Here is a 25,080-nt window from a genome sequence, read left to right on the forward strand (position 1 = left end):
ACTAAAACATTTTAACAAAATTTTCAAAACATAATAGAAGAAAAAAATTCAAAATATCAAATATTTTTTTTAAAAAATCAACAATAAATATAAGATATTATCTGTGTTAAGAACTGATTAACTGCCATATTTCAAGAGCAAATTTTTAACTTCTAAAATCTTTTCCAACATCGTAACTTGGATCTTACAATGTTAAACACAATAATCTATATCAAGCTCTATTCAACATCAATACTATGTAGGAAGAGAAAAAACATTTTTTCATCTCCTATTTTACCCAAACAATAAAATTTTCTCACACCACCACAAAATATATAACAACACTTCCACAAATTCATAAAATATTTCCTTTTTTGCATCAAAGTTTCATAAGATCCATGAATTAAAGAATACAACATTGATTCTTTCATGTAAGTATGTATGAAGTACACATTTGAAAAGAACTAACTTTTAACTTACAGATTGTTGATCTGAATCGAGTAATACTTTTTTCAGCTCAGAAGGGGATGATACTGGAAGTGAACAAGTATTTCTCTGGCAAACATAGGCAACTGAATCTGAAGAAGATTCATCTGACCTCTCAAGGATTTTCAAGCGTTCTGAAAGGACTTTTTCAGAATCGCTATTTGCCAATAAAAGTACCTTAAAAGGAATATAAAGTTCATGGACTTGTTTCAAAAGTTCCTGGGTTGCCTCAGAATCTTTATTGCCAGTTATTATAATCTAAAAGAAAGAAATATATTAAACATACTTATATGAAAATCCTAAATTTAAAAATTCTAATGGTTTACTTTTTCAATTACGAAATGTAGGATATGTGTACTAAAAATTAAATAGGATATATGGCCAAAATTTAATCAAACAGCAAATTTACAAATATTTTCTAAATTTGAATTAGACTCATATAAACGCAAGTTTTTCTATAGTTTTCTAGTACCTTCATATAGACAATATCAATTGATATCATATAAACCTTATAATCAGTGGTAAATGAAGCAGACAATAAGTAGAAAGTTGTCAAGACCCAAACACAGACATAAATAAATAACATAATACACATTTTTACAGGTTATAGAAAGAATAACATGAAAATACTTCAATTTCCTCTAGTCACCAGTTTCAATATATAGAAAAACAGTACATAGAATAGGTATTTAAAAATCAAGCATGTTAATTACTTTTAAATACAGCATGATCTAATTTAAAACAATGATACACACTGTAACTTTAAAGTACTATTAAATTGTATTGTCTCCTACTGTAATAAAATATTTTTTTGATATTTATTCAATTATTTTTTCTTATATTTTTTCAATTTATTTAAAAGTATATTTTCATATGTAATAAAATTTGATGTTTATTTTTTTATTACTATTAAAGATAGATTACAAATTTTCTTTAAATATTATATATGAAAGAAAAGAAGAAAAGACCACACAAATTATTTGAATACATAGTTTAAAAAACAATTAATGAAATTTAAGAAAAAAATTGTATTTTGTAGGGAAAAATAACTTTTAGTGAGGAATCAGATATCAATTTCTGCATGATTTCATTAAAAAAACCTCATCGTTTTTTTTTTTTTTTTGCTGAAATGATAAACAGAATTAAATCACTATGAGTGAAAGGATGAAAGGAAAGAAGGAGGTTCAAAAGATATGATGGAAGAATATATATTCAATAATTTAATGTATAGTTCCTGTTAACTTTCAATTAAAAAAAATTATTATACACTAGTTGGTGTATCTAGAATTGTTCTGAATAAAAGCATTTTCATGCCAATTTTTAATTAGATGTTGTTGTTGTTATCATACAATCATTATCTAAATTTTATTTTCATAAAAAATAAGAATGCTAGTTACACTAAGCAATTTTTTGACTTGTACTTTTGAAAAATTAAACTGGATTGCATTAAGGATTTTTTAAAAACAATCAAAAGCTATTAATAATTTATTTTTTAAAACATTATACAAAATCTGATTAAATATTGTAATTATCGAATTGAAGGTGAATAAAAATGTGTTAAGAAATCTATAGTACTGTAATTTAATATGTAGCCAACATTAAAATTAAATCTTTTCTATGTATATCAATATAATATTTTATTAATGAAAAATAACTATTTAATTGCCACAGTATAGTTTTTTGTATACTAATTTTAATCTAAGCATATTATTATTTTTTTATCTACAGTTCAAAAGATATATATATCAAAAAGTGTTAACAACAACAACTTCTCAAGGTTAAAAAAAATACCTGTTTATAGTTTGAATAATAGAACATCAAACCACACAACATTTCTGGCAAAGCCATTGGCAACATCACCATGCGATGACTGTACAATGACAAGATTTTTGTAGCTTTATCCTGCAAGCTAATGTCAACAAGAATATTGGATAGTCGCAACAAATTACAGACAGCAACTGAATTTGGATTTGGTTCAGCACCATCTTGATCTAAAATTTAAAATTTTTTTACTTATTAAAAAAAATAATAACATCACAATGTAAAATCAATTTTCATGATTATCAAGTTCAGAAAGTTTAATTTCAATGAATATGTTAACAGAATGATAGTCATTTTCCAATTTCAAAAAAATTTTAAAAATATAAATAATTAAATGCCTAATAAGAATTAAAAAAATATATCTTATCAAATCTAAAGAAAACAAAATTTTCAGTCTCTAAATATTTTAAAGATGCATAGTTGGGAAATTTAATATTAATAATAAAATAAGAGTAAGAATTTAATTCCAATTCAAGACTTCATTCATATAAACAGTATATATTTATGAACTCAATAAAAATATCACATTTTTTGTTTAGAAAATCCATATTTATTAACATCTTAATTGACTTATTCATTACCATACAGAATATTATTTATAGTTAAGTAATTGCAACAATTTTTAAATGCCAAAGCTATTTATTCAATATTTCTTTTCAAACAATTTAAATCAAATTATAAGAATAAATAATATTAAGTTTATGAGATTCATTAATATAGAAATCAATACTTTTCAAATTACTATTTTTAATCATAAAATAATCATAGTTTCTTAACTACTACAAACAAGTTCAATCAGCAAATACAGAAAAAATTGTCATATTTTCACAGATTATACAATTTTGCACTAGTTGACATCCATACATATCACTATATAACACATATTCTTTAATAAAATATTTTTTTCTTTAGAACTACGAATAAAGAAAAATATATATGATTACTGTAATAAAATTTTAAATTGTAAATATTATATTGTTACGAATCTGTGATGCTGCTTCCCAGCATAGTTGGTTCCATCATAATCCAGATAAAATCGATCGATAATTAATTGCAGAAGTTTGCTAACATTACATAAGAGAAAATTTCTAAGTCATCTCGTCCGATAGGAAAAGCAATTTACTACATGCTTTGGTGATTTGTTTCAAGCTCTCATTTTCTCAAAAATGTTCTTGCCCCATTAGAAAGCAATATGATAATTGTCACCAATCTGAGGAATTTTATAAGATATTTAATCACAAGATTGCAATAGTTCTTCGAAGGCCATTCTTAATTACTACCCGAGAAATCCCTTTAAGTATAAGCTGTGAATCAGAAACTCATTAAACATTGATTTAAAGCATAAAATATGTAAAATCTAATAATAAAAATATATTTATAACAGTTTTAGTCAAAATTTCGAGTTGTTAATGAATAATTGTTTATACACATTATATAAAAATTACTTTGAGAGACAAAAATTTTAGTTAGAAATTTATTGTAAGTAAGAACTTAAAGTTTACGCCATGACACAATAGTCATTACAGTAACTAGCTGCCATCTTAGTAGACATCGCATTCTCTCTTCCGAATTATATTTTATTTTTCTATTTATAAGGCACATTGAGCTCTTCTAAACACTTCGGACTTTGTAAACGACATGTAGAAAAATATATATGATTACTGTAATAAAATTTTAAATTGTAAATATTGTTACGAATCTGTGATGCTGCTTCCCAGCATAGTTGGTTCCATCATCAGAAAGACTGTTTCACAATCATCTGTATTGAACGGAGTCCAGGTGTCGCGTCGGAGGTCCCAGAGCTTGGCGACCATTTGGCACCAAAATAGATTATACCCGAAACATCGAGAATTTTCCCGATCCATCCATTGGGAACTGAGATACGCCTCGAAAGTTCCTGCTTGGTGGAGAGGCTTCTAGCCCCGCCTCCTGAGACCTATAAAAGGAGGCAGTCTGCAGCTGCCGTTAGTAGTCGGAATCGACGGTAAACAACGGGTCTTCCAGAGATTAGCAGAGCAGCGACGGAGTAAAGATAGTGCTGAACTAAGCGGTGTGCTACTGCCTGCAGTAGAGTCTTGTTGTGTGCACGTCTCGACTGAAGATAATTGTCTTCTCCATGCTGTATATAGTGGTCGTCTTTGTGCTGTCCTGTGTGTCGTAGTGTCAATAAACGTGTTGTGTGTTTCTCATACCATACACAACCACTAAATACACACAAGTAAAGAACCCGACAGATTGATAGTGATAGAGGGAAATCCGCAATAATATATATAAATTGAAATAATGGTGAAGAAAGTGGAACAAATTTGATATGGCCTTGTTTATTCATTTCTTTTTTTATCTTAATTAGTAGACTTATGTTTGTGAAAAAGTGCAAGAAATATTTTTTTTTAAATAAATCATTCATTTTTTATTCACATTCTAAAATAACATTACATTCTGCTTTTACATAGCTTTTTAAGATTAAGATTTGAATACATGAAGTATAAATTTAACAAAATTGCCCAATATGTTATTTTTTTATATAAAACACAAATCAGAATGAAAGTAAGCTATCATAAACACAGGTCAAAATGGAAGCGACATACAAACATATAATGCGATCACATATAGTTTAATTCTGTAATTACCTTCTTTCAATCGGAGAACAATGGAAGGATCAGTAGATACACTATTGTAGTAGCCTCCATCTGCAGCATCCCAGAATAAGCAATCTTGTGTCATTTGAAGTCTAGAAGCCCATTCCAAACACCACGGATCATAAGTGGCTTCATAAAGATCCAGTAAACCACGGACAAGAAATGTATAATCTTCTAAAACACCAGGAATAGGGGATAAGCTAGAAAAAAAATACATACATTTAAAAACAGGAAGATATGATAATAAAATTTAAATATTTTCCCTGTGTTGCCTGATTTAATGGTAGATGGGCTGATTTTCTAAAGAGAAAAAGAGGTAAAAAATATCTGTGAATAGCACCATACAACTATCTAGTTATTAATTATAATATTTGCAACTTTATGATTTTCAAAAGTCACTATTTGATATAATTATATCATGCATGATACATGAAACAAAAGATTAAAAAATCATTAAGAAATTTCATTTTCTTCAACTTTTTTCAGATAATTTCCATTGCCCATATTACCTTTTTAATAAATAAATATGTAAAGGCTCAAAACTTTTGCTTACTACTAACTATAAATCCTAGTTGTTATTGGCAAGAATCCCCAAATAAAAAAGTAATAATCTTTAAACTAGATTTTTTAAAAATGATAAGTATATGATATTTAAATTACAAATTACAGAAATGGGGGATAATTAAAGGTTTATCTGGAAGAATGTACATAGAAGAAAAATAAGTTTCATTTCAATCTATTAAAAACGCATACTTTTAAAAAGGAATGGCTTAAAATATTAAAAGGTAAAATAAATTAGATGAGAGTATATTTTTAATCTTTTTATAAGCAACAAATAATTTCAAATACTTCAACTTACATTTGAGCAATAGTGTCATTGCTACCCTTATATGCACTTCTCAGTAGACAACCTGTTTCTGCATTGTATAAATATTTCTTTACAAATTGGGCTGCATCCATGGCATATTGAGCATATTTTGGATCCTGAAGGACTTGTGCTGCTCTTGCAAAGCCACTAATCATTAAACCTAAAAATAAATAAATAACAAAACATATAAAAATCAAATACATATAATATCACATACAATATTACATAAAATATATAAAAGTTAAAAATTTAAAGACATCTAAAAAAAATTTCTGTTAGTACCCAAAATATAAATTCAAAAATTACAATGAAGCTAAATAAAATCATTGCCATCAAATTTTTGCCTTGTAATGACTATTTTTGATTTTAAAAAATAAAATGTCTTTGGGATTTGAGGACAGCAGAAGTCAATAAATAAATAAGTATAAATACAAAGGTGCAGTTTCTAATTTCTTAACTCATAATTAAAATTTTGGTAGCATTTTGTTCAATAACATTAAAATTTAACTTATAAAAATTTTCAAAAGTTGAAAAGTTTTTTTTGATAAATATAAAAAGAAATATGCAAAATACAACAATAAATTAATATATTTTGATTCAATCATAAATATAAACATAATAAGTTTATCACAGGAAAAAATAATAAAATAGTGGTTTGTATCGTTATACAGATGTTTTGTAATGATCATGTGTAGCGATAAAATTCTAAGTTGTTCAAATTTTGGAAAAAAGAATAATATACGAATTTCATTTCATGGTTCAGAAAGTAACAGTCAAAAAATTTTCTACCAACATGCATTTTCTCCATACGCAAGCAACAGTAAGAAAATTCACTTGGTTTTTATCTGTTATTAAATTTAAAAAGAGATTTTAAATATCCAAAGCTTTGCAGAAATTACAAATTCTTTCATATCGGCTCCCTTCACTTTATTACATAAAAAACATTTGAACCCTTCTTTTTTTAATTTATACTATCTATTTTAAAATACTAATATGAATAAAAATTACTTTATTTCATATGGTTTTTCTACACATTTATTTGGCAACCCTTGCTTTCAATTAATTTTAAAAATTACATACATTTATGTACAAAATTAGAACCCAATTTATGTAAATCCTACTTACAAATTTTTCATTGGTTCACCAATTGCAAAGCTTGAGTATTAATGCATTTTAGAAAATTTTGATAGTTTTCCCTTATATGATTTAATTATGTGAAATGAAAAGTTTAGTTATACTAACATCACCTTTTTGAGCCACATATGTTATTTTGGGACAGATACCAAAATTTTGAATGTCATTGTCAAATAGTAACGATGGATCCTTCTCCAAACCTCCACACCTCACCAACAGAAGATCAGATTTAGTGTGCACTAGGACTATATATGCACCAGATGTTTAATGGAATGGTATTTTAAAATGATTAATTTTAATTTAATTAAAATCCTAGACCCAAAATGCTGCAACCCTATGCAAAAAAAAAAAAAAATCATAAAACTTATTAATAGAATATACACTTTAGAAAGCAATTTTGTCTGCCTTGTTTAATAAAGATATATCACTGTTTCACAATTACAAAAGAACTTATGCAATGATTTACACTGCTACAAATCATCTTTCAATTTTATTATTAATTTTAAACATTAGGAAATAGATTGAGAGAAATATAAAAACAAGAGTGCTTCATGGAGATTAAGAAAAGAAATGTACTTTTCCACCAATTTTTAAAGCAGATTTAAATAATTATTTAATAAATAAATTATACAGACAGCAAAAAATAGGAGTAATAGAGGCTGAAATTTTTAAATCTGACTTTGAAATTTCATTCTTGTGAAAGGGCTCAAACCACACTTGATAAGAATGCAAATTTAATGCAAAATCAATTTAAGTATTTCAAATTAGTATTTGCAGAATACTTTCATCATTCTTCTAAAAACATTAAATTAATCTTATATTTATTGTCACCTTTTCTAAGTTTTCATTTTTATTCTTTGAATAGGATTTCATTAAGTCAAAAGGTATCAAATAAAATTTAATCAGCACAGATTTTAGAAAATAGATGAAATTTAAAATATTTTAGATTGATTTAAAAAATTAATAATGTGTGTTAAACATTCTTCATATTAATATAACTCAATTTGAATCCAGTTGCCCTTTTTTCCTATACTTTTCATGAAAGAATCTTCTAAAGGTTTTTTTTTTCCCTTAAAAATGGTCTACATACATTTTTAAATGATTTCCTACAGCAACATTTTATTGAGTTCCACTGACAGATGCAAGTTCTAGAGGTCCTCAATGTAGAAAATATATGCTACATGATAAACTTTTTGAATTCAAGAAATTTATTATTATTCAGGAAATCATTATTCATTTTATTATTAATTTTTTGGAAGACCAATCAAGCATGCTTTGTATAAACCATAAAAAAAGTACACATATTATTGATCTCATATATTGCATAAAGTTAGAGCTTGTAACTAATTATCCACCTAATTTTACAAAATAGCTGTGTCTATATGAATAAATCAGTCTCCCACTGGTATGGTGAGGAAGTTAGGCAAAAGTTTTGACAATTACAACCTTATACTCATATTTAATTAAAAATGTGATGTACAACTACTATTTTATTACCATTCCATGAAGTAACAAATTTATCATCCATATGTGGTTTGGGACGTTTCATTCGAACTTCTAATAATGTTTGTTTTCCCTTTTCCAGAGCTTCATTGAATACATTCATATCAATATGGAGCCTCATTGCACAGTCTTCTTCACTTATCCTTGCAATCAAAACATTTTTCTCTTTTAATTCATGATGTGGATCCTAAAGAAAAAAGTACAATTTTTTTAAAAAGAACATTTTGATAAAAAAATAAAATTTTATAAAATTGCTAACTGTAACAAAGAGGAGTAAAAAAAATCTATCATCAATATATCTGATATCATTTGTATTAATACTCTGTTCTAGAACAGCATAATGTAATGGTATGTTTCTCACAAGTTAGAATATAAGTACCTAACAAGTAGAAGTATTCAAAAACTAATCCAAATAGCTGTATGCAAATATACAAGAAATCATGAATGGTATAGAATAATTTAAATCCAAATAATTTGTAGTTAAAGGATTAACTATTTGCATTTAAATTGCAGACTAATAATTCATACTTGATAAGGATCAACATTCCCTTCAGCTTGGACATGAAAATACTTGCAGAAGATATCAGCTAAGTTATGGGATGTATTTGCGATATTTTCTGATAAAATATCTCTGATTTCTTCTTCAGTCCAAACATAAAAAGCCCCTTCTTTCTTCCTCGGAGCAGTAGAGGATGGTAAAGAGTCTGCATCTTCAGCACTATAAAATCCTCCATTCTAGAAATAAAAGATTCATAAATTTTAATTTTTTTAAAGGAATGTATTTTGTTGAATTTTATGTGAAAAAATTTAGAGCAAAAAATATGTAGGTACTAATGAGATACCTGATCAGCATAAATGAGTTATATTTTAAAATATTCTAATCAATGAAGTTCTTAAACATTATTTAAATTATCAATCAGCATATCTGAATTAACAAATTCATACTTTTTGATAATCAAACCTTGCTTAACCCTTTAAAGTGCATTTTTTTCCCCAGAAACATAATAATTGATTATAGATTCTGTCCGAGCTACATTCGTTGCTACATAGAAGAGTAACCATAAAATTTTAAATGTCCAAGCTGAACTTGGGCTTGCACAAATTTGCCAGTAATTCATACCTGAATCATACTCGGGTTTACTCGTTAAGTGGTTAATGAGTATCTCTCATGAAAAGTGAGTGATTCCATACTAAACACACACACAAAAAAAATGATAATCTAAATCAACATTTCATAAAAGGAGTGACAAATCTTCATTGTGACATCACATCTAGAAAATCGTCTATATCTCAGCTATCAGTTTGCATTTACAACTTGTTTGTTGATTTTTCTTTAAATTAAAGGAACTATGAAATATACAGTTATTTGAAGCTTCAAAAAAATGTGAAGCACTTTAATAAGTGTCATAGTTTCACACTGCAATATGAGGAAGAAGTTTTTTAATAGCATATCAGCACAAATAGCTATAGCAATCAGCATAGCTAAAAATTGCATTTTGTGCAACTTCAGCAAGAAGTTGTGGAGGAGATTCATTACATCAGCAAAAGAGGATATAACTGTTTCAGTATAGTATCTGTATTACAGTGAAATATGCAAAATACTGAAAGTGTGGGACGTTATTGTATCATTTGTTAAGAGCATCATCCTAATAAGGTGAAGTTAAATATGCTACAAATTTATTTAACAATAATGCTACATCTTATTTTCAATAAATTTTGAAACACAGGCAGAAACAAATGTTTTCAGACAACTTCTTTGTAAAAAAAGCATGTATTATACATAATAAATAACATTATTAAAAGTTTGTCAGAGAATTTTTTTTCCTTCCTTTTGGAATAAAAAACATTATTTTATTTCATTGATTCTATAATAAAAGCTGTTTAGTTTAATGAATATTTTGTATTATAAAATTTCAGAATGAATTATACTCATTAAGCTAGTATATATAATTGTGATTTTTAATTTATATTTTTGTATTAAGATATATATTCAATAAAAAAAGTATTTTATTATTATTAAAATAATTTAGAATTAAAATCTGAATCAGAAATAAAAACTTTATGTACAAAAATTAAAACTATGTCTAAATAACAAGAAAAACTTGTACTAGTATGAATAGTAAATGTAATATCCAAATATCCATTTTACTTTTAAACATTTATTTTTTCAACTTGTCATTTCAAGCTGTATTCCAGTAATTTCAGCCTTTATTGAATCAGTATAAAACATCACTATTTATATAAAATATCCGATGAAATAATAAAAATTACTAAAAAAAGCAAACCAGTTCCAAAAGCAGAATTAAAAATTTACAATGAGATTCATTATTTTTTTGCTTGGAAGTATTGTCTGAAAGCTAAAAGTTACAAATTAAAGTTTTTTTAAAAGCTTCATTAGACAATATTAGAAAATAACTCAAACCTTTTCCCATAATTTTCAGCTTTAATAAACAGCATTTATAACTTCTGACAAAACTTCAAACAAAATAAAAATGATTCATTTATTAAAATGAAATATGCATGTCATCACTAAAAGTTCCACAATAAAATTAATGACTTTGTGAAATTTTACAATATAAAATATTACAAGATTCACAATATTTCCATGCATATATTTATAATTAAAAGAAGAATTACTGAGATATTAAAGAAGAATTACTTAATTAGAGAATACTGAAAACAATTACCACATTACGCAGATCCCTGGTAACATATTCCAAAATATCACGGGCAACATCAGCATAAAAATTATCTTTAGTAATTTGATAAGCATCTAAATAAGATACTGCCAACTGGCCTTGATCATAAAGCATCTTTTCAAAATGGGGAACATGCCAAGATTGATCAGTGGAATACCGATGAAACCCCTACAATAAACAATATATATATATATATGTTTGTGAAAGCATTTGCACAACGAAAATATTTCAAATGATTTTTAGTTAATAAAAGCAAGTGATAAAGAGAAAAAAAATGGACAAATAAAAAAAATTACCTAAGCAAATTATTTTTATATATACATTTAAGCATATTATGCTAACATTTATTAAGAGAAACAGGAAAGAATACCCCTACTTGGAAAGATTATAATGCATTGTAAAAGAATTAAAAATATCACTATACAAATCAATGTGAGAAAGGTATTCTGAAATGTTTTAAATTATGGATATAAATAATATTGCAGGTAATTATGTGTTTATAGATACTTGAAAGTGAATTATCTGTAAGGATGAATTGATAACAGAACATATCACAACCAGATTTTCTATAAAAGCTATAAGAAGCTCTTATATAGCTTTCAGTAATTTTTTTTTTCTATCATATAAGTGCATGAAGTTCAAACGTTTATCCCACTACAGCACACAAACACAGATGACTAAAAATGAAAGTAACTAAAATTATTCACTTGTAATATCAGACATGGAGCAAAAACTGAGGGATGAGCTGAGATACTGAAAAGATATCATTCAAGCATTCATTAGACAAGTCTGGCCACATGCAACATTTATGAACTTAAGTACTTTTGAAATTTGAGCTGATTGGTCAACAAAGGTTGTGTGTTTTTTCATTACATAAAACAATCTCTTAGAGTTTGAAGTATTATTTTGCCATAATTTCACATTAGAGAATTTTCATATAATTAATTACTTCAAATGAATACACAAAATGAAATAAATATACTTTACTTTTCCCACATGATCATGTATACCACCTCTAGCCATCATTTTCAAAGTTTGCAGAGCCATTTCTAAACATTTTTTACCTTCTTTATCTTCAGGATATAGTGAATACTTTCGAAATAGAAAATTAAACACCACTGGAAGAAAAAAAAATAGATATTTAGTTCAAATGTAATATTTTTTTAAAGCATAAAGGAGATTTATTTATATATTTATTTCAGTGAAATTAGAAATTTCAACTTCCTTAATTTTGTTAACTTTAAAATTATACATAATTCAATTTTGCTTGCAATTTATACTAAAAGGACTATTTTTTAGCCATGACACACTACATACAGGTGATTCAAATTCCAGAGAGATATTATGAAGTATCATTAATAAAAAGAGTGATGGAAAGTGGTTAAGCTAAAATGTTAAACTCTGAAGATATATATCATGAAAGTATGTAATTGATACTTTGAAAATGAGATATGAATATTTAATAATGAGGTTATTTATATTATTATTTATATTTATTTTAATAAATATAAAATAAATGTGAAATAAAATATTTAATCTTTAAAATAAAATCCAGTGATTTAAAAAAATTTTGAACAATAAATATAAAAGACAACTATGAAGATGAAGCCAATTTTTTTTTTTAAATCATTAATGTTGGACTTTAAAATTCTGAGTTTTAATTAAGATATATTTTATGCATAGAACTATGGATGTAATAGAGCCAGAATGCAGAAAAACACTATTCATATATTCCTTCAGAAAAATTAAGATACTTCCTTAAAAAAAATGTAATATTTGTCTAAATGTTTCCTTCATAAATTTCATTGGTGTTTCATGTTCATAAAAGTACAAAGCCACTGACAAGATACAGCAAGAAAAGGTTAAAAGCATTAACATTTAAATGTATTTCATGCTTTAATGTATTAAATATATTTCATCTACAAATATTGCTTTAATGTATTAAATATATTTCATCTACAAATATTGCTTTAATGTATCAAATATATTTTATCTATAAATATTGAAAGATACTTTATATTTTAACTCAGAAAATCATATTTTTTATATTATTTACCCATATGGAGATTTTATATTGAAATTATTTAACTTTAATATATTTTGAAAATAACAAAGGGTTTTTTTTTTCTGTCTTTTTTTTTAAAATCAACATTTAACATTTTGATTAGACTATTTATGTATAGAATACAATGCATATTATGTTAATGTCTGGTCAAAAATAAAATATCAAATAATAAATTTAAAATACATTTCATTCCATCTAACTGTATTTCATTATTTAAATACATTTATAAAATAATTACACAATTTAAATGGAAAAAAATCCTTTTATTGTGAAGTGATTCCCTACTCACTTCCATCATCTGCTCCATTCTGTCTTTCACCTCTATCCCAATGGATCAGAAGTCAACATTTAGAGTCATAGTGTTATTTCGCAATGATTTACGACTCCACCATGGATAGAATGCAATTACAGTAAAATAAAGCAGGAGCTGATTCTCCAAGCAAATATTAATTATAGATATCCATTAAACAATGATAAGGGAATTGGATATGATGTCACACAGTTTTAGAATAAATTTTGCAAGAAAGGAAATTAAATAAAAATTAAAAACACTAGAAAGATGAAAAAAATTCCAAATATTTCCCTAAAAATATTTTTAAAAATCTGAAACATTACCTGGTTGAGGAAATTTTGGAGCACTACCAAAGCCACCATACTCTTTATCATATGTCTGTACTAACTCAGTATAACAGTTTTTTATGCAATCAATAGAGGGTGGCATCTTTCCAGACTCAGAAAATGCTTTAAGACTCATGGATTGTGTAATGATTTCAAGGATCCTACTTCCTTGTTCCAAGACCTTCTCTCTATTGACTTGCCACTTAAAACAGAAATTTTAAAATTATCATGAAAGAAAGCAAAATATTTTAGAAAAAATTAGTCAATTTTTAATTCAGTGGATGGTTATTTAATTATCAGTTTGGACAGTATACATATATTTTCATACAAGATTTTTATGTTTGTATCATGAATGCAAGAAGAGCAATACTATGCCTAAAATCTATAAATACCACTTTACTATCATTTATTAGCTCTCATTAAAATGCAGAGTGAAAAAGAGAAGAAATCATCATATAAAAGGAGGACACCAAAGGAATATTAGGAATAGCAGTGAACTCAACTAGTGAATAGATAACAAAAGTGTTTTTCATGTTAACCTCTAGTGAAAAGAGGTCATGAAAATATACATTTCTATACATTTATAAATAATTCCTGGAACAAAATTCTGATAGGTGCATGCATAATGTAACTCATACCCCACATAATTGAATTTATATTCTCTAAATTTTTGAATTTTTATTTAAAAAAATCTATACTAAGACATTGTAAGGATCTAAAAGATTGGAGTGTCAAAAATTGTTTCTACCAGAAATAATGTAAGATGCATATACTATTATTACATAAATGCAACATAAAACATAAATTTAATTATTTTTATGTATGTTATTATATAATATAAAATATAATACATAATATTTTATTAATAACAAGTTTGAACCTCACAAATAAATTAATCAAATTCCCTTAAAAAACCTACAACAACTCAATGATTGGTCAAAGATTAATTAAAATACTAAATGTCATCTTTGAATAAATTATATGCATTAACTGATTAGCCAGCATAATTCTCAGGAAAAAAATGTTTCTCTTTAAGTAAAAAACATTATTAAAATTTGAAATTGCAAAACAAATATAAGGCATACAAAACAAAAGATGTGATCTAATTTATACAAACCTGTTGAGCAATATGTTCCAAGATGGTTTTAAAACCCGGCTGCCCATAATAACGATCATCAGGGGGAAAATATGTACCACCTAATATGGGTTTTAATTCTGGTGTTAACCAAACACTCATGGGCCAACCACCACCTCCAGTTGTAGACTGCAAAGTTTTGCATTCATTAGTTTTTTATTCAACATTATAAGACTAGCAATATTTTTTATAAAATAAACATGAATAATGGAAAAAAAAGTCTCAAATGTTTTATACAGTTTGTTTAGCTCATATAATAATAAGTGAATTTAAATATATAACAAATATGCATATCAAATCCTTACTTGTACAAATGTCATATAGACTTTATCTACATCAGGTCGTTCTTCGCGATCAACTTTAATGTTTACAAAATGTTCATTCATGACTTCAGCAATTTCTTCATTTTCAAATGATTCCCTTTCCATCACATGGCACCAATGGCAAGTAGAATATCCCACTGTATAAAAATAGCAATTTCGATGTAATACAGGAAGTTAAACTAATGATGCAAAACATAAGCATTATTTTTGTAATTGTAAATTACATTCATGAGATACCAATATACAAATGTAGAAGTAATATTGAGTGCACAATTTATAAAAGGGTAGTGCATCAGCAAGGCTTTCATTTGTATTCAAGTTACTCTTGTGAAAAGGTTCCTGGCGTGATTATGGCCGCACCACGGGAATTAATAGACTTTGAAAGAGGAATGTTAGTTAGAGCTACAGGCATGGGATATTTTATTCCAGAAATCATTAGGGAATTCAACATTCCGAGATCCACAGTATCAAGAGTGTACCAAGAATACCTTATTTTAAGCTTAGCCCACCACCACAACCAATGTAGTAGCCGATAGCCTGCACTTAATGACCAGATCCGACAAAGCCATCAACCCAAACTGTCAACAAAGTACTGTGCAAGCTGCTGACGGCTCTGTAATTGTGTGGGCTGTTTTTACATAGAATGAACTGGGTCCTTTGGTCCAATTGAACTGATCATTGACTCAAAATGGTTATGTTTAGCTACTTGGGACCATTTCATTTCCAGGGGTCACTCATGTACCCAAATAATGATGGAATCTTTAATGATGACAATGCACCATGTCACCAGGACACAATTGTTTCCAACTGGTGTAGACAATTCCAGCCAATTACTTCACTACTTACATCGCCCAACATAAATAAATCTCACTGAACATTTATGGCATGTAACCGAGAGGTGAATTTGTACACAAAATCCTGCACTAGCAACACTTTAGAAGTACCATGGCTCAATATTTCTGCAGGTGACTTCCAACTACTCGAGTTCATGTCACATTGAGTTGCAGCATTTCGCTGAGCAAAAGGAGATCTGACACGTTCTTAGGAAGTATCCCTTGACTTTTGTCACCTCAATGCAACACATTTCATTCTTCAATTAATATACATAACTAATTTTAAAATTATAACTATTTACATTATTTGTTAACTTTTGTAGAAATAAATCAGAGAACAGTTCGTATTTCTCATTAGCTTAATAGCAAAATAAATATAAAAATACAACTACCACAGTCACTGAAAGTCGAATTTTCTGCTAAATTTTAAATAAAACTTTTGAACGAAAAATAACATTTTGCACTAAACTTTATGCTTGGGAACTACTGCTGTTGCTAATGAAAAAGTACCAATGAGTTTTGCTAATTTATTACATTTTGCTGTTCATATATTCTATGAAGTATTTTATTGATATTAAACAAATAAATCATTTATATAAATCTTTCTTAAAAGAAATATTTTTTTTAAAAGAATTACTTTAATAGACAAGAAAAATAATATAGAAATGAAAATACAAAAAAAAATTATATCACAAACCAGAAAGAAATATCATTTTATCTTCCTCGACTGCTTTTTGAAATGCTTCTGCGCCCCAAGGATACCTATATATTGTAAATTTACAATAGTTATTCTAGTTTTGATGCAAAAGTAGTTAGAAACACATAAATAAATTATTACAAAAAAAATCAAGCATTCTTAAAATTAAATTAATAAAATGCATGCATAGTTGTTTCAAGTACATTTATAGTTTATAATGGAAATTCACAATTGATTAAAATCAGGATTAAAATAATTTTAAGGAAAATATGGGTAAAATTACTTATAATATTTTATAAGCTATTTGGAAACATACAAAAAGTCTTACATTACTTAATTAATAAACACACTTTAATTGTATAACACAGCAATAGTTTTTTCAATGAATTTATTTATTAATTAATTCTATTGCTTACTAAATAAAATAATATTAATTAACAATTGAGATTCACACAAATTATGAACTTTTCAAAGTAAACAATTAGACAAGGAGCTTCTGTAAATTTTCTGTAAAAAATATTATAAGTGAAAAGAAAAACAATTAAAAATTGCATTTAAAGATGAATAGAACTTCTTTTTTAGTAAGAAAAATTGAGAGCATTCTTTCATTACTAGCTGATTTTTTTTTTTTTTAATATGCATGATAAAAAAAATTACTAATAAATCTGACTTATTTATAATAGATTTACAATATAATTTTGGGTAAAATATATTTTGAATAATAATAAAAGTAAATGTGTGTACATCCAGTGATGCACTGCATGGCAAACTGTTCGATGTAGATTATTGTCACACAAAATATTTTAGAGATGGAATAAACACATTAAAATGATTATAAAATTTTAAATTGAATAAATCAGTCAACAATTAAGCAAAATGTTGGAATTTTTTTTTCATTGAAGTTTCTAAAAATGCCATATAAAAATTATTTTAAAGTTTTAAACATATAAATTAAGTTGTCATGCAATTTCTCTCTCTAATTTTAACAATTTTCTAATAATATATTTTTTATGACTTGAAACATTTTTCACTGTAGTAATGAAATTCAAATTAATTTTATTGTTTTATAAAATCAACAAATCATGTTACTTTTTAAGCATTATTAAAGCTATAAATAATATTCAGATTTTTTTTTTTTTTTTTTTTTTTTATGCATGGATTATACTAACTTAATAGTTAATTTTCATTTTCCTGTACAAAAATGAAATAATCTTTTCAAATTCTCTCTTTTTTTTTTTACCTTAAATTTATTAAATAAACAGATATTTATTTCATTTAATAAGTATTGTAGCAAATTATTTTTTTATAATAATGAAATGTGCGTGAATGAAAAACATTTATTTCAATTTCTAATAATAGTATTTTAATTTTACAGTTGCTATAATCTGAATTTTTTTTAATGGATTTCTTTTTTTATCTTTTGTCCCTATTCTGATTCTTTCAATTACTTTTTAAAATATTTTTCAAGAAAGGATTTTTTTAAATTTCCTTTCTGTTTCTGATTATTTTTATTGTTTATTTTTCAAACAATTATAATTTTTCATTTGATGCATATGATGATGCAAATATTTCAATCCCAAAATGTAGGTATTCAGTCATGCATTTTGATTTTTTGATTGATTATAATTGCCTATATCATGAATTTGAAATTACTCTTTTAAGTAAATATGAATTAGATTCAATATGATTTAGAATTTGAAATTGTATGCTTTATACAGAAAGATGTAATTTAAGACCAGATTAAAAAGAATATAATTCCATTAGTATTTTTGTTTTCTTCTATACAATGTACAGAGAAAATATTGTAATTATCAAAAAATTTGAATTTTAGATTTTAATGAATCTCCATGTTTTTGACTTCTCTGGGTTCAAAAAATACATTATCAATATTATGTCCCTGATTATATCATCTATCTATCTGTCTGTGAAATCAAAAAACGGTTTGAGATAGATGCATGAAATTTGGCAAATGGTTTTTAAATTAAGTTTGTAAATTTCTCACAAATTTTGAGCAAAATGCATTCAGAGGAAGTCTGTTTGGCCAGTTGTTTGAATATTAGTTAACATGATAACTACAAAACAAAGAGAGCTAGGGGAATAAAATTTTGTCATCAGAATTAAAATCTATGTTATAGACATTAAAAAAATAATTGAAACCAAATACCGAAAGGTGTTGACCGGCCATCAGTCTGTACTTACAGAAGAATATAAATGTAATGACTTAAATACATAAAATTTGTTATATGATTATGCAACTATAATGGTAGATCTATGTCACATTTTGATTTCAAATGGTTGATGAAAATTTTGTCTAAAATTTAAATTTGGTTTTTAGATGCTATTGACTGCATGGCAGAGATTAATAACAAAAAAAAAAGGATCAATGAAGTGTGCTAAGAAACACACATTAGATTCAGTAAAAATGTTAAATGCATGCCTAAGTGTTCACCAGGTACCCAAGGTCTTAAAATGTTTATTGGAGGCAGATGGAAAAATAATATCTCATGTATGAGAGAATTTTGGGGAAACCACCACCTGGCTTAGTATACGAAGTTGCATTCCTCTATTAAATATTTTTTCCGCCTCTAAATTTTAAAAACTCACCTTTTTTCCTCTAGTAAATTTTAAAAGTTAGATTTTAAATATGTATAATAAAGTATGTATCTATTAATTCCAATGATAAGATTAGGCCATTGATCTTGATTTTAACCTAATTATGAGTAATAAAATCTCATAATACTACACAAAATGAAACATGGTTCTGGTCTGTCATCTATACGATAAAGCAAAATGATATTTTAACTGCTTGACTTTATTATATAAATGATGCAAAGTATTAATTTAGATTTTAAATCATCAAGTATAAAAAGAAGGGGGGCATTAAATTAAACAAAAAGTTGAGAAAAAACTAGGATATTTTAAATAATTTCTACAATATATCATATGTACTCAATGATTTACTTAAAAATAAATATACAATTAAAAAAAAATTTTAATTAAATTCATTGAACACAATTTAATTCATACCTGCTGAACTCCAATGCTAAAATCCAACAAACCTTTGAATTGGTAAATTAGAAATATACTTAGATATATCCGGATAAAAGAAGAGTAACTTGCACCTCTGCTTTGGTTTTGGAAATTAAGTTTTATTTATATTTCAGTTTGATAATTACGTATGATATAAACTGATTTATTCAATATGAACTGTACAATGATAACAGCATTCAAATGAGTTCCGAACCTGCCTATATATTGTTTTATTTATCAATAATATCAATACTAATTTATGAGAAACTCATTTGATTTTATACATGCTGCTTATAAGAATTTAATAACTTAAGTTTCAAACTGATTCTGATAGAGGATCAAATCAGTTAAATTTTATAAAAATCATGAGGTTGACATAAAATAGATGCTTCATTTGAAAAATATTAGATAACATGAAAATCGTTTTTAATAAAGAAAATCAAGTGATATGAAGTTCGCACTTATATATAAATATTTAAAAAAACTGAAATACAGTATATTTTATTTAAGACACTTTCAATTAACATTACAAAATATGTGATATTAGAAGCATCATACATATACAAATACAATATTTTTCAAAACAAAAATGCAACTAATTTTGAATAATTAGTCAACTAAAAAACATATAGACACCAGTTATGTTTCAAAAATAAATCATTTAGCAAAATATTTCAAATTTCAATCAAAATAATAATATAAATAAAAGCAGATATATAAATCATTCTTTACCAGTCAACAGGGTTGGAAGCATGCTGTAATAGATATGGAGATCTTTCTAATGCTAATTTATTCCTAAATGTAGGTTTATCTTCTTTTACACCATCATCATTTGGCTTATTGTCATTGTCATTACTTCCAGATGATGTTGCCATTCTCCTTTGATAAACAGTATTTACAAGATACCTAAAATAAATTTTTAATATGTGACTAATACATCTTTTTAATGGATATTATATCAAATAAGTAATCCATACATACATATTAACACATGCAGATAACATGAAAAACATTATTTATATATATATATATATATATATATATATATATATATATATATATATATATATATATATATATATATATATATATATATATATATATATATATATATATATACAGTGGCTCCCAAAATTGAGTATACACCATACTCATTCTTCTTTAATTTTATTCTTTTTGATCTTAACATTCCTATTTATGGCTAATATTTATAAGAACGACAAAATATACATTAACAAAAATATTAGGCTAAGAAACAAAACGGAGGAATCAATAATATTTTTATTACAGTAATTTTTATGTCAAAGTTACAAATTCCAAAGTCACAAAATTGAGTATACATCTAGCAAAATCTATAAAGAAAAAGAGAAAAACTTAAATTAATATTTTGTTGCATATCCTTTTGCATTAAGAACAGCTTGTAAACGGTGTGGTATTGAATTGACAAGAATTTGAGTTGTTTCGACCAATTTACGACCAATCTTCTTGTAATACTATTTTTAAGTGTTCCTTGCCCCTAATATTGTGTTTTTGAACTGATTTTCCTAATAGTGCCACAAATTTTCAATCACATTGAGACCTGTAGATTGAGGAGGGGTGTGCAATTGCAATTTACAATTATACAACAATCATAACTTAACTATTTTAACTATATGCTTCGGGTCATTATCTTGTTGAAACAGAAAACTTGACCCTAAACCCAAATGCTGGGCACTTTGTTTTAAATTGTTCTTCCATATATCCAAATATTTGATTTTGTCCATGATTCCATCAATGAAAACTAAATTTCCCACTGCTTTTGCTGACACACAACCCCATACAAGAAGTGAACCACCTCCATGCTTGACAGAAGCATTGGTGTTTTTAGGAAGAAGTTCAGAATTGGGCTTTCTCCAAACATAACATCGACCATCACTACCAAAAACATTGAAATTACTTCGTCACTGAATATTACTTGATTCCAGAAGTCCAGAGGTTTTGAAATATGACTTTTAGTAAATGAAATTATTTTCTCTCCATTTACTTCGGAAATGAATGGTTTTGTTCTGGCTACGTGACCATTATAATTTGCTTTGCAGATTGCTCTTCGAATTGTTTCTGCAGAAATACACTTTCCAATTGTTCTTGAAGTAAATGTAGCAATTTTTGTAGCATTCACCTTAGGATTGTTTGCTACTTCTCGAATAACTCTTCTCTTGGTCGTGACACTGAGGATTTCAATGATTGCCAATTAAAGTAACAAAACTGTTTTACTTATTCATTTGAAAATAAATAATAGTAGTCAAGTCACATATTTTATAAGGTGTATACTCAATTTTGTGACTTTGGAATTTGTAACTTTGGCATAAAAATTACTGTAATAAAAATATTATTGACTTCTCCGTTTTGTTTTTTAGCCTAATACCTTTGTTAATGTATATTTTGTCGTTCTTATAAATATTAGCCATAAATAGGAATGTCAAGATCAAAAAGAAGAAAATTAAAGAAGAATGAGTATAGTGTATACTCAATTTTGGGAGCCACTGTATATATTTGTCTAACATTTACAATTTTTTAAATATCATCTGGATGTGTCAATTATACAAACATTTTTGCATGCATTTATATGTATTTTTAATACCTATCAAAAATCTTAAAGTACATCTAGAATTAATTCTCATTATATCCAATAAACTTCTTGAAATTAATTTATAATAACATCATTTTTTAACATAAAATATAACTGGCTGATTATGAGAATTACTTTTATTCATTTTCCAAAATAATTTTTATTACTAGCTAAAATTACTTTTAACTCTCCAAGTGGCTGGAACTTAGAAAATTGTTTTTGATATATTCAAGCCTCATCATTTTTAGGAGATTCAGATTTGGATTTTATTCAATTTTGATATTTTTGGATGGGTTAAAAAAATCAAATAAATATTTAAAAAAAATAATAATAATAACAAAATTTCCATTCAGTTATAAATAATTTCAGTGCCTAAATTATCAATAATTCTATCTCAAAGCTAACAAACACAGTTTGCATTTACTAAACTAAGAAATAAGACAATAAACTATTTTTCATTTTGTTACTAACATATTTATGACAAAAATTAATTAATTTAAAGCAGATACAAAAGTAAATTTAAATGCCCTTAATTGTTAATAAATATGAAAATGTAAATTTTAAACCTTGATTTACAGCATTCAAAAGCAATAATGCCTCCAAAATGTTTATGATATCAATTAAAAATAAATACATTTGTACATAAGTAAAATAATTCAAGGTTTAGACTTTTAAGATGATGAGTATTAAATGAGAAAAAAAAGCATTATATAAAAAGCATATATATATATATATATATATATATATATATATATATATATATATATATATATATATATATATATATATATATATATATATATAATCTTATTACATTAACATTATCAGTACCATATTGAACATCAAGTGTTTGTTTAGATTTAATTTCTGAATCAAACAATTAAGAGTAATATACTTTTTAAATGATAAAGAAACAGAAAGTTACTTAAATGTAAGAATGATACAGACACACAGCTTAGAAGATTTACATTTATGAATTTAATGTTAAGGTTTTATTTTTAAACTGATAAATATAAAATTAAAGAAACATTCTTCTCATCAATAATCTAGTAGATGGAGAGTTTCAAATCATTTCTTATTGTATCACAAATTGTATATATTTCAAATCTTATTGTTTTGTTCAAAACACCTATACTGAGTTAATATCTATTTTAACTCAGCAAAATATTATACAATTAATCATTATAATTAAAATTTATTTTTAATAATTCTCATAGAAATATTAGGGATTTGACAATTAAAATTACCTTTCATTACTATTTACAGCTAAGTAATTTTCATTTTACAATTAATATCAGATAGAAAATATACTAAACATTATACTATGCATTGATGATAATGCAGATGGAATCGAATTCAAAAGAGGATTAGAACTACTAACCTGTTTCTCCGGTGGATTAACTTAAAATTGTGCGATTCTGATGAAATCAGATTCAATGGAACTTTGTTATTCAGATATTGTGATCGGGCCGATGAGCATACTGTTGCAAAAAAAGAAGCAAAACGAAAATTTACTTTGAACTTCAACATCATGCAAATAAACGAATCTCATAGTTAAAAATAACTCTACCTCCTTAGAAAAGAGAAGTAAGTATTATTACGAGAAAAGCCTGCATCAATTTCACTTTGAACCAGTTTCCAAGGGACATTTTTATTTTTAATTCATCATCTCTCCTTCATCTAAGAAGATGATGGATGTTCAAAGATGCGGAAGATAAATATTGCATTCCTTCAATCCAGCCACATAAAAAACAGTTTTTAACTATAATTATGAAAAACGAAGGAAGAAGATTTGCAAATAAGATAATTTTACGTAATTTTAAATTAAATAAAATAAAGAAATTCAAAAAAATTCTATTGAGGATAATAAATTTTTTAAAAAAAGTAGCCATTACGAAGCCTCAACGTAGGTAAAATTTTGCTTCTAGAAATGGCATCGCTTGTAACGGCATGGAAAACGGTGCAGGAATTTCGAAATGAAGAAAGTATGGCCTGATAAGTTTCGAAATGAACTTTCAACCTTTCTTCGACTTTTACGACGTGTTTCTAGTCTTCTTGCGAGTTATTATTAATCTTTTAAAATTGTTAAAGCTATTTTTGCATAGATTAACTACGGTTAAATTATATAGTTAATTTGATAAAAGATGGAAAAAGAGATGAAATTCATTTAAATTTGAGTGCAAATCCTTTTTGTGAAATGAATAATATTATTGCTTTACACTTTCAGAATAAATTAAATATATTTTAACTATTTGCACTTTCGAATCTAACATTCTTTTGTACAATTTGTATGATTTTTTTCCTCCATTGCTGATGTATTTAATGGAATCGATTCATATAACATTAGTCACATGACGAAAAATATACATTCATGCCATTTAATTGCACACTGTCTTATGCAGTGGCAAACTGGATCTAAAAATAATGCCTGCCAGGAACAATGGGAGACTTACTCACATTACCATAGTCTTAACTGTTATTATTCAGTTTTTAACAGATAAAATTTACAAAAAAAGTTCTAATTTCCGCAATTATACATGAAATAAGACGAAATTGCTTAAATAGAAATAAAACTCGAATAATTTGCATGCTCTTGAAACGCAAAAAACTAAATTTTCCTCAAACTTTGATCAGGATGGAAC

At 26.1% G+C, this 25,080-nt stretch overlaps 1 protein-coding gene across 3 annotated transcripts; it reads right to left on the bottom strand.

Moving 5' to 3' along the window:
* On the bottom strand, positions 1 to 24,137 carry LOC129967076 (spermatogenesis-associated protein 20-like). Of its 3 annotated transcripts, none has more exons than XM_056081738.1 (15): positions 24,009 to 24,137; positions 23,820 to 23,919; positions 20,563 to 20,736; positions 16,801 to 16,865; positions 15,253 to 15,407; positions 14,930 to 15,076; positions 13,810 to 14,014; positions 12,117 to 12,247; positions 11,118 to 11,297; positions 8,959 to 9,165; positions 8,425 to 8,617; positions 5,785 to 5,953; positions 4,917 to 5,125; positions 2,257 to 2,456; positions 2 to 723 (listed from the first exon to the last, which is right to left on the bottom strand). In XM_056081738.1, the coding sequence occupies exons 3-15, from the start codon at positions 20,703 to 20,705 to the stop codon at positions 451 to 453; spliced, it is 2,277 nt and encodes a 758-aa protein (XP_055937713.1). In that variant the 5' UTR covers positions 20,706 to 20,736; positions 23,820 to 23,919; positions 24,009 to 24,137; the 3' UTR covers positions 2 to 450. The 3 variants fall into 3 exon arrangements, with proteins under 3 accessions (XP_055937712.1, XP_055937713.1, XP_055937714.1); XM_056081739.1 differs by having other exon boundaries at positions 24,040 to 24,123; XM_056081737.1 differs by lacking the exon at positions 24,009 to 24,137 and having other exon boundaries at positions 1 to 723; positions 23,820 to 24,001.
* Between the last annotated feature and the right edge of the window lie 943 nt (positions 24,138 to 25,080).

The sequence above is a fragment of the Argiope bruennichi genome, chromosome 4 (assembly GCF_947563725.1).
Source record: "Argiope bruennichi chromosome 4, qqArgBrue1.1, whole genome shotgun sequence".
In the NCBI taxonomy this organism is placed as follows: domain Eukaryota; kingdom Metazoa; phylum Arthropoda; class Arachnida; order Araneae; family Araneidae; genus Argiope; species Argiope bruennichi.

What these genes read in the sequence shown, in the direction of transcription:
- LOC129967076 (XM_056081737.1), bottom strand. Translation starts at nt 23,971, where the DNA reads ATGATGTTGAAGTTCAAAGTAAATTTTCGTTTTGCTTCTTTTTTTGCA. An exon ending in CCAGGGATCTGCGTAATGTG is followed by an intron (nt 9,166 to 11,117) that starts GTAATTGTTTTC and finishes TTTTATTTCTAG; the next exon opens with AATGGAGGATTTTATAGTGC. An exon ending in TGTTCTCCGATTGAAAGAAG is followed by an intron (nt 2,457 to 4,916) that starts GTAATTACAGAA and finishes TTTAAATTTTAG; the next exon opens with ATCAAGATGGTGCTGAACCA.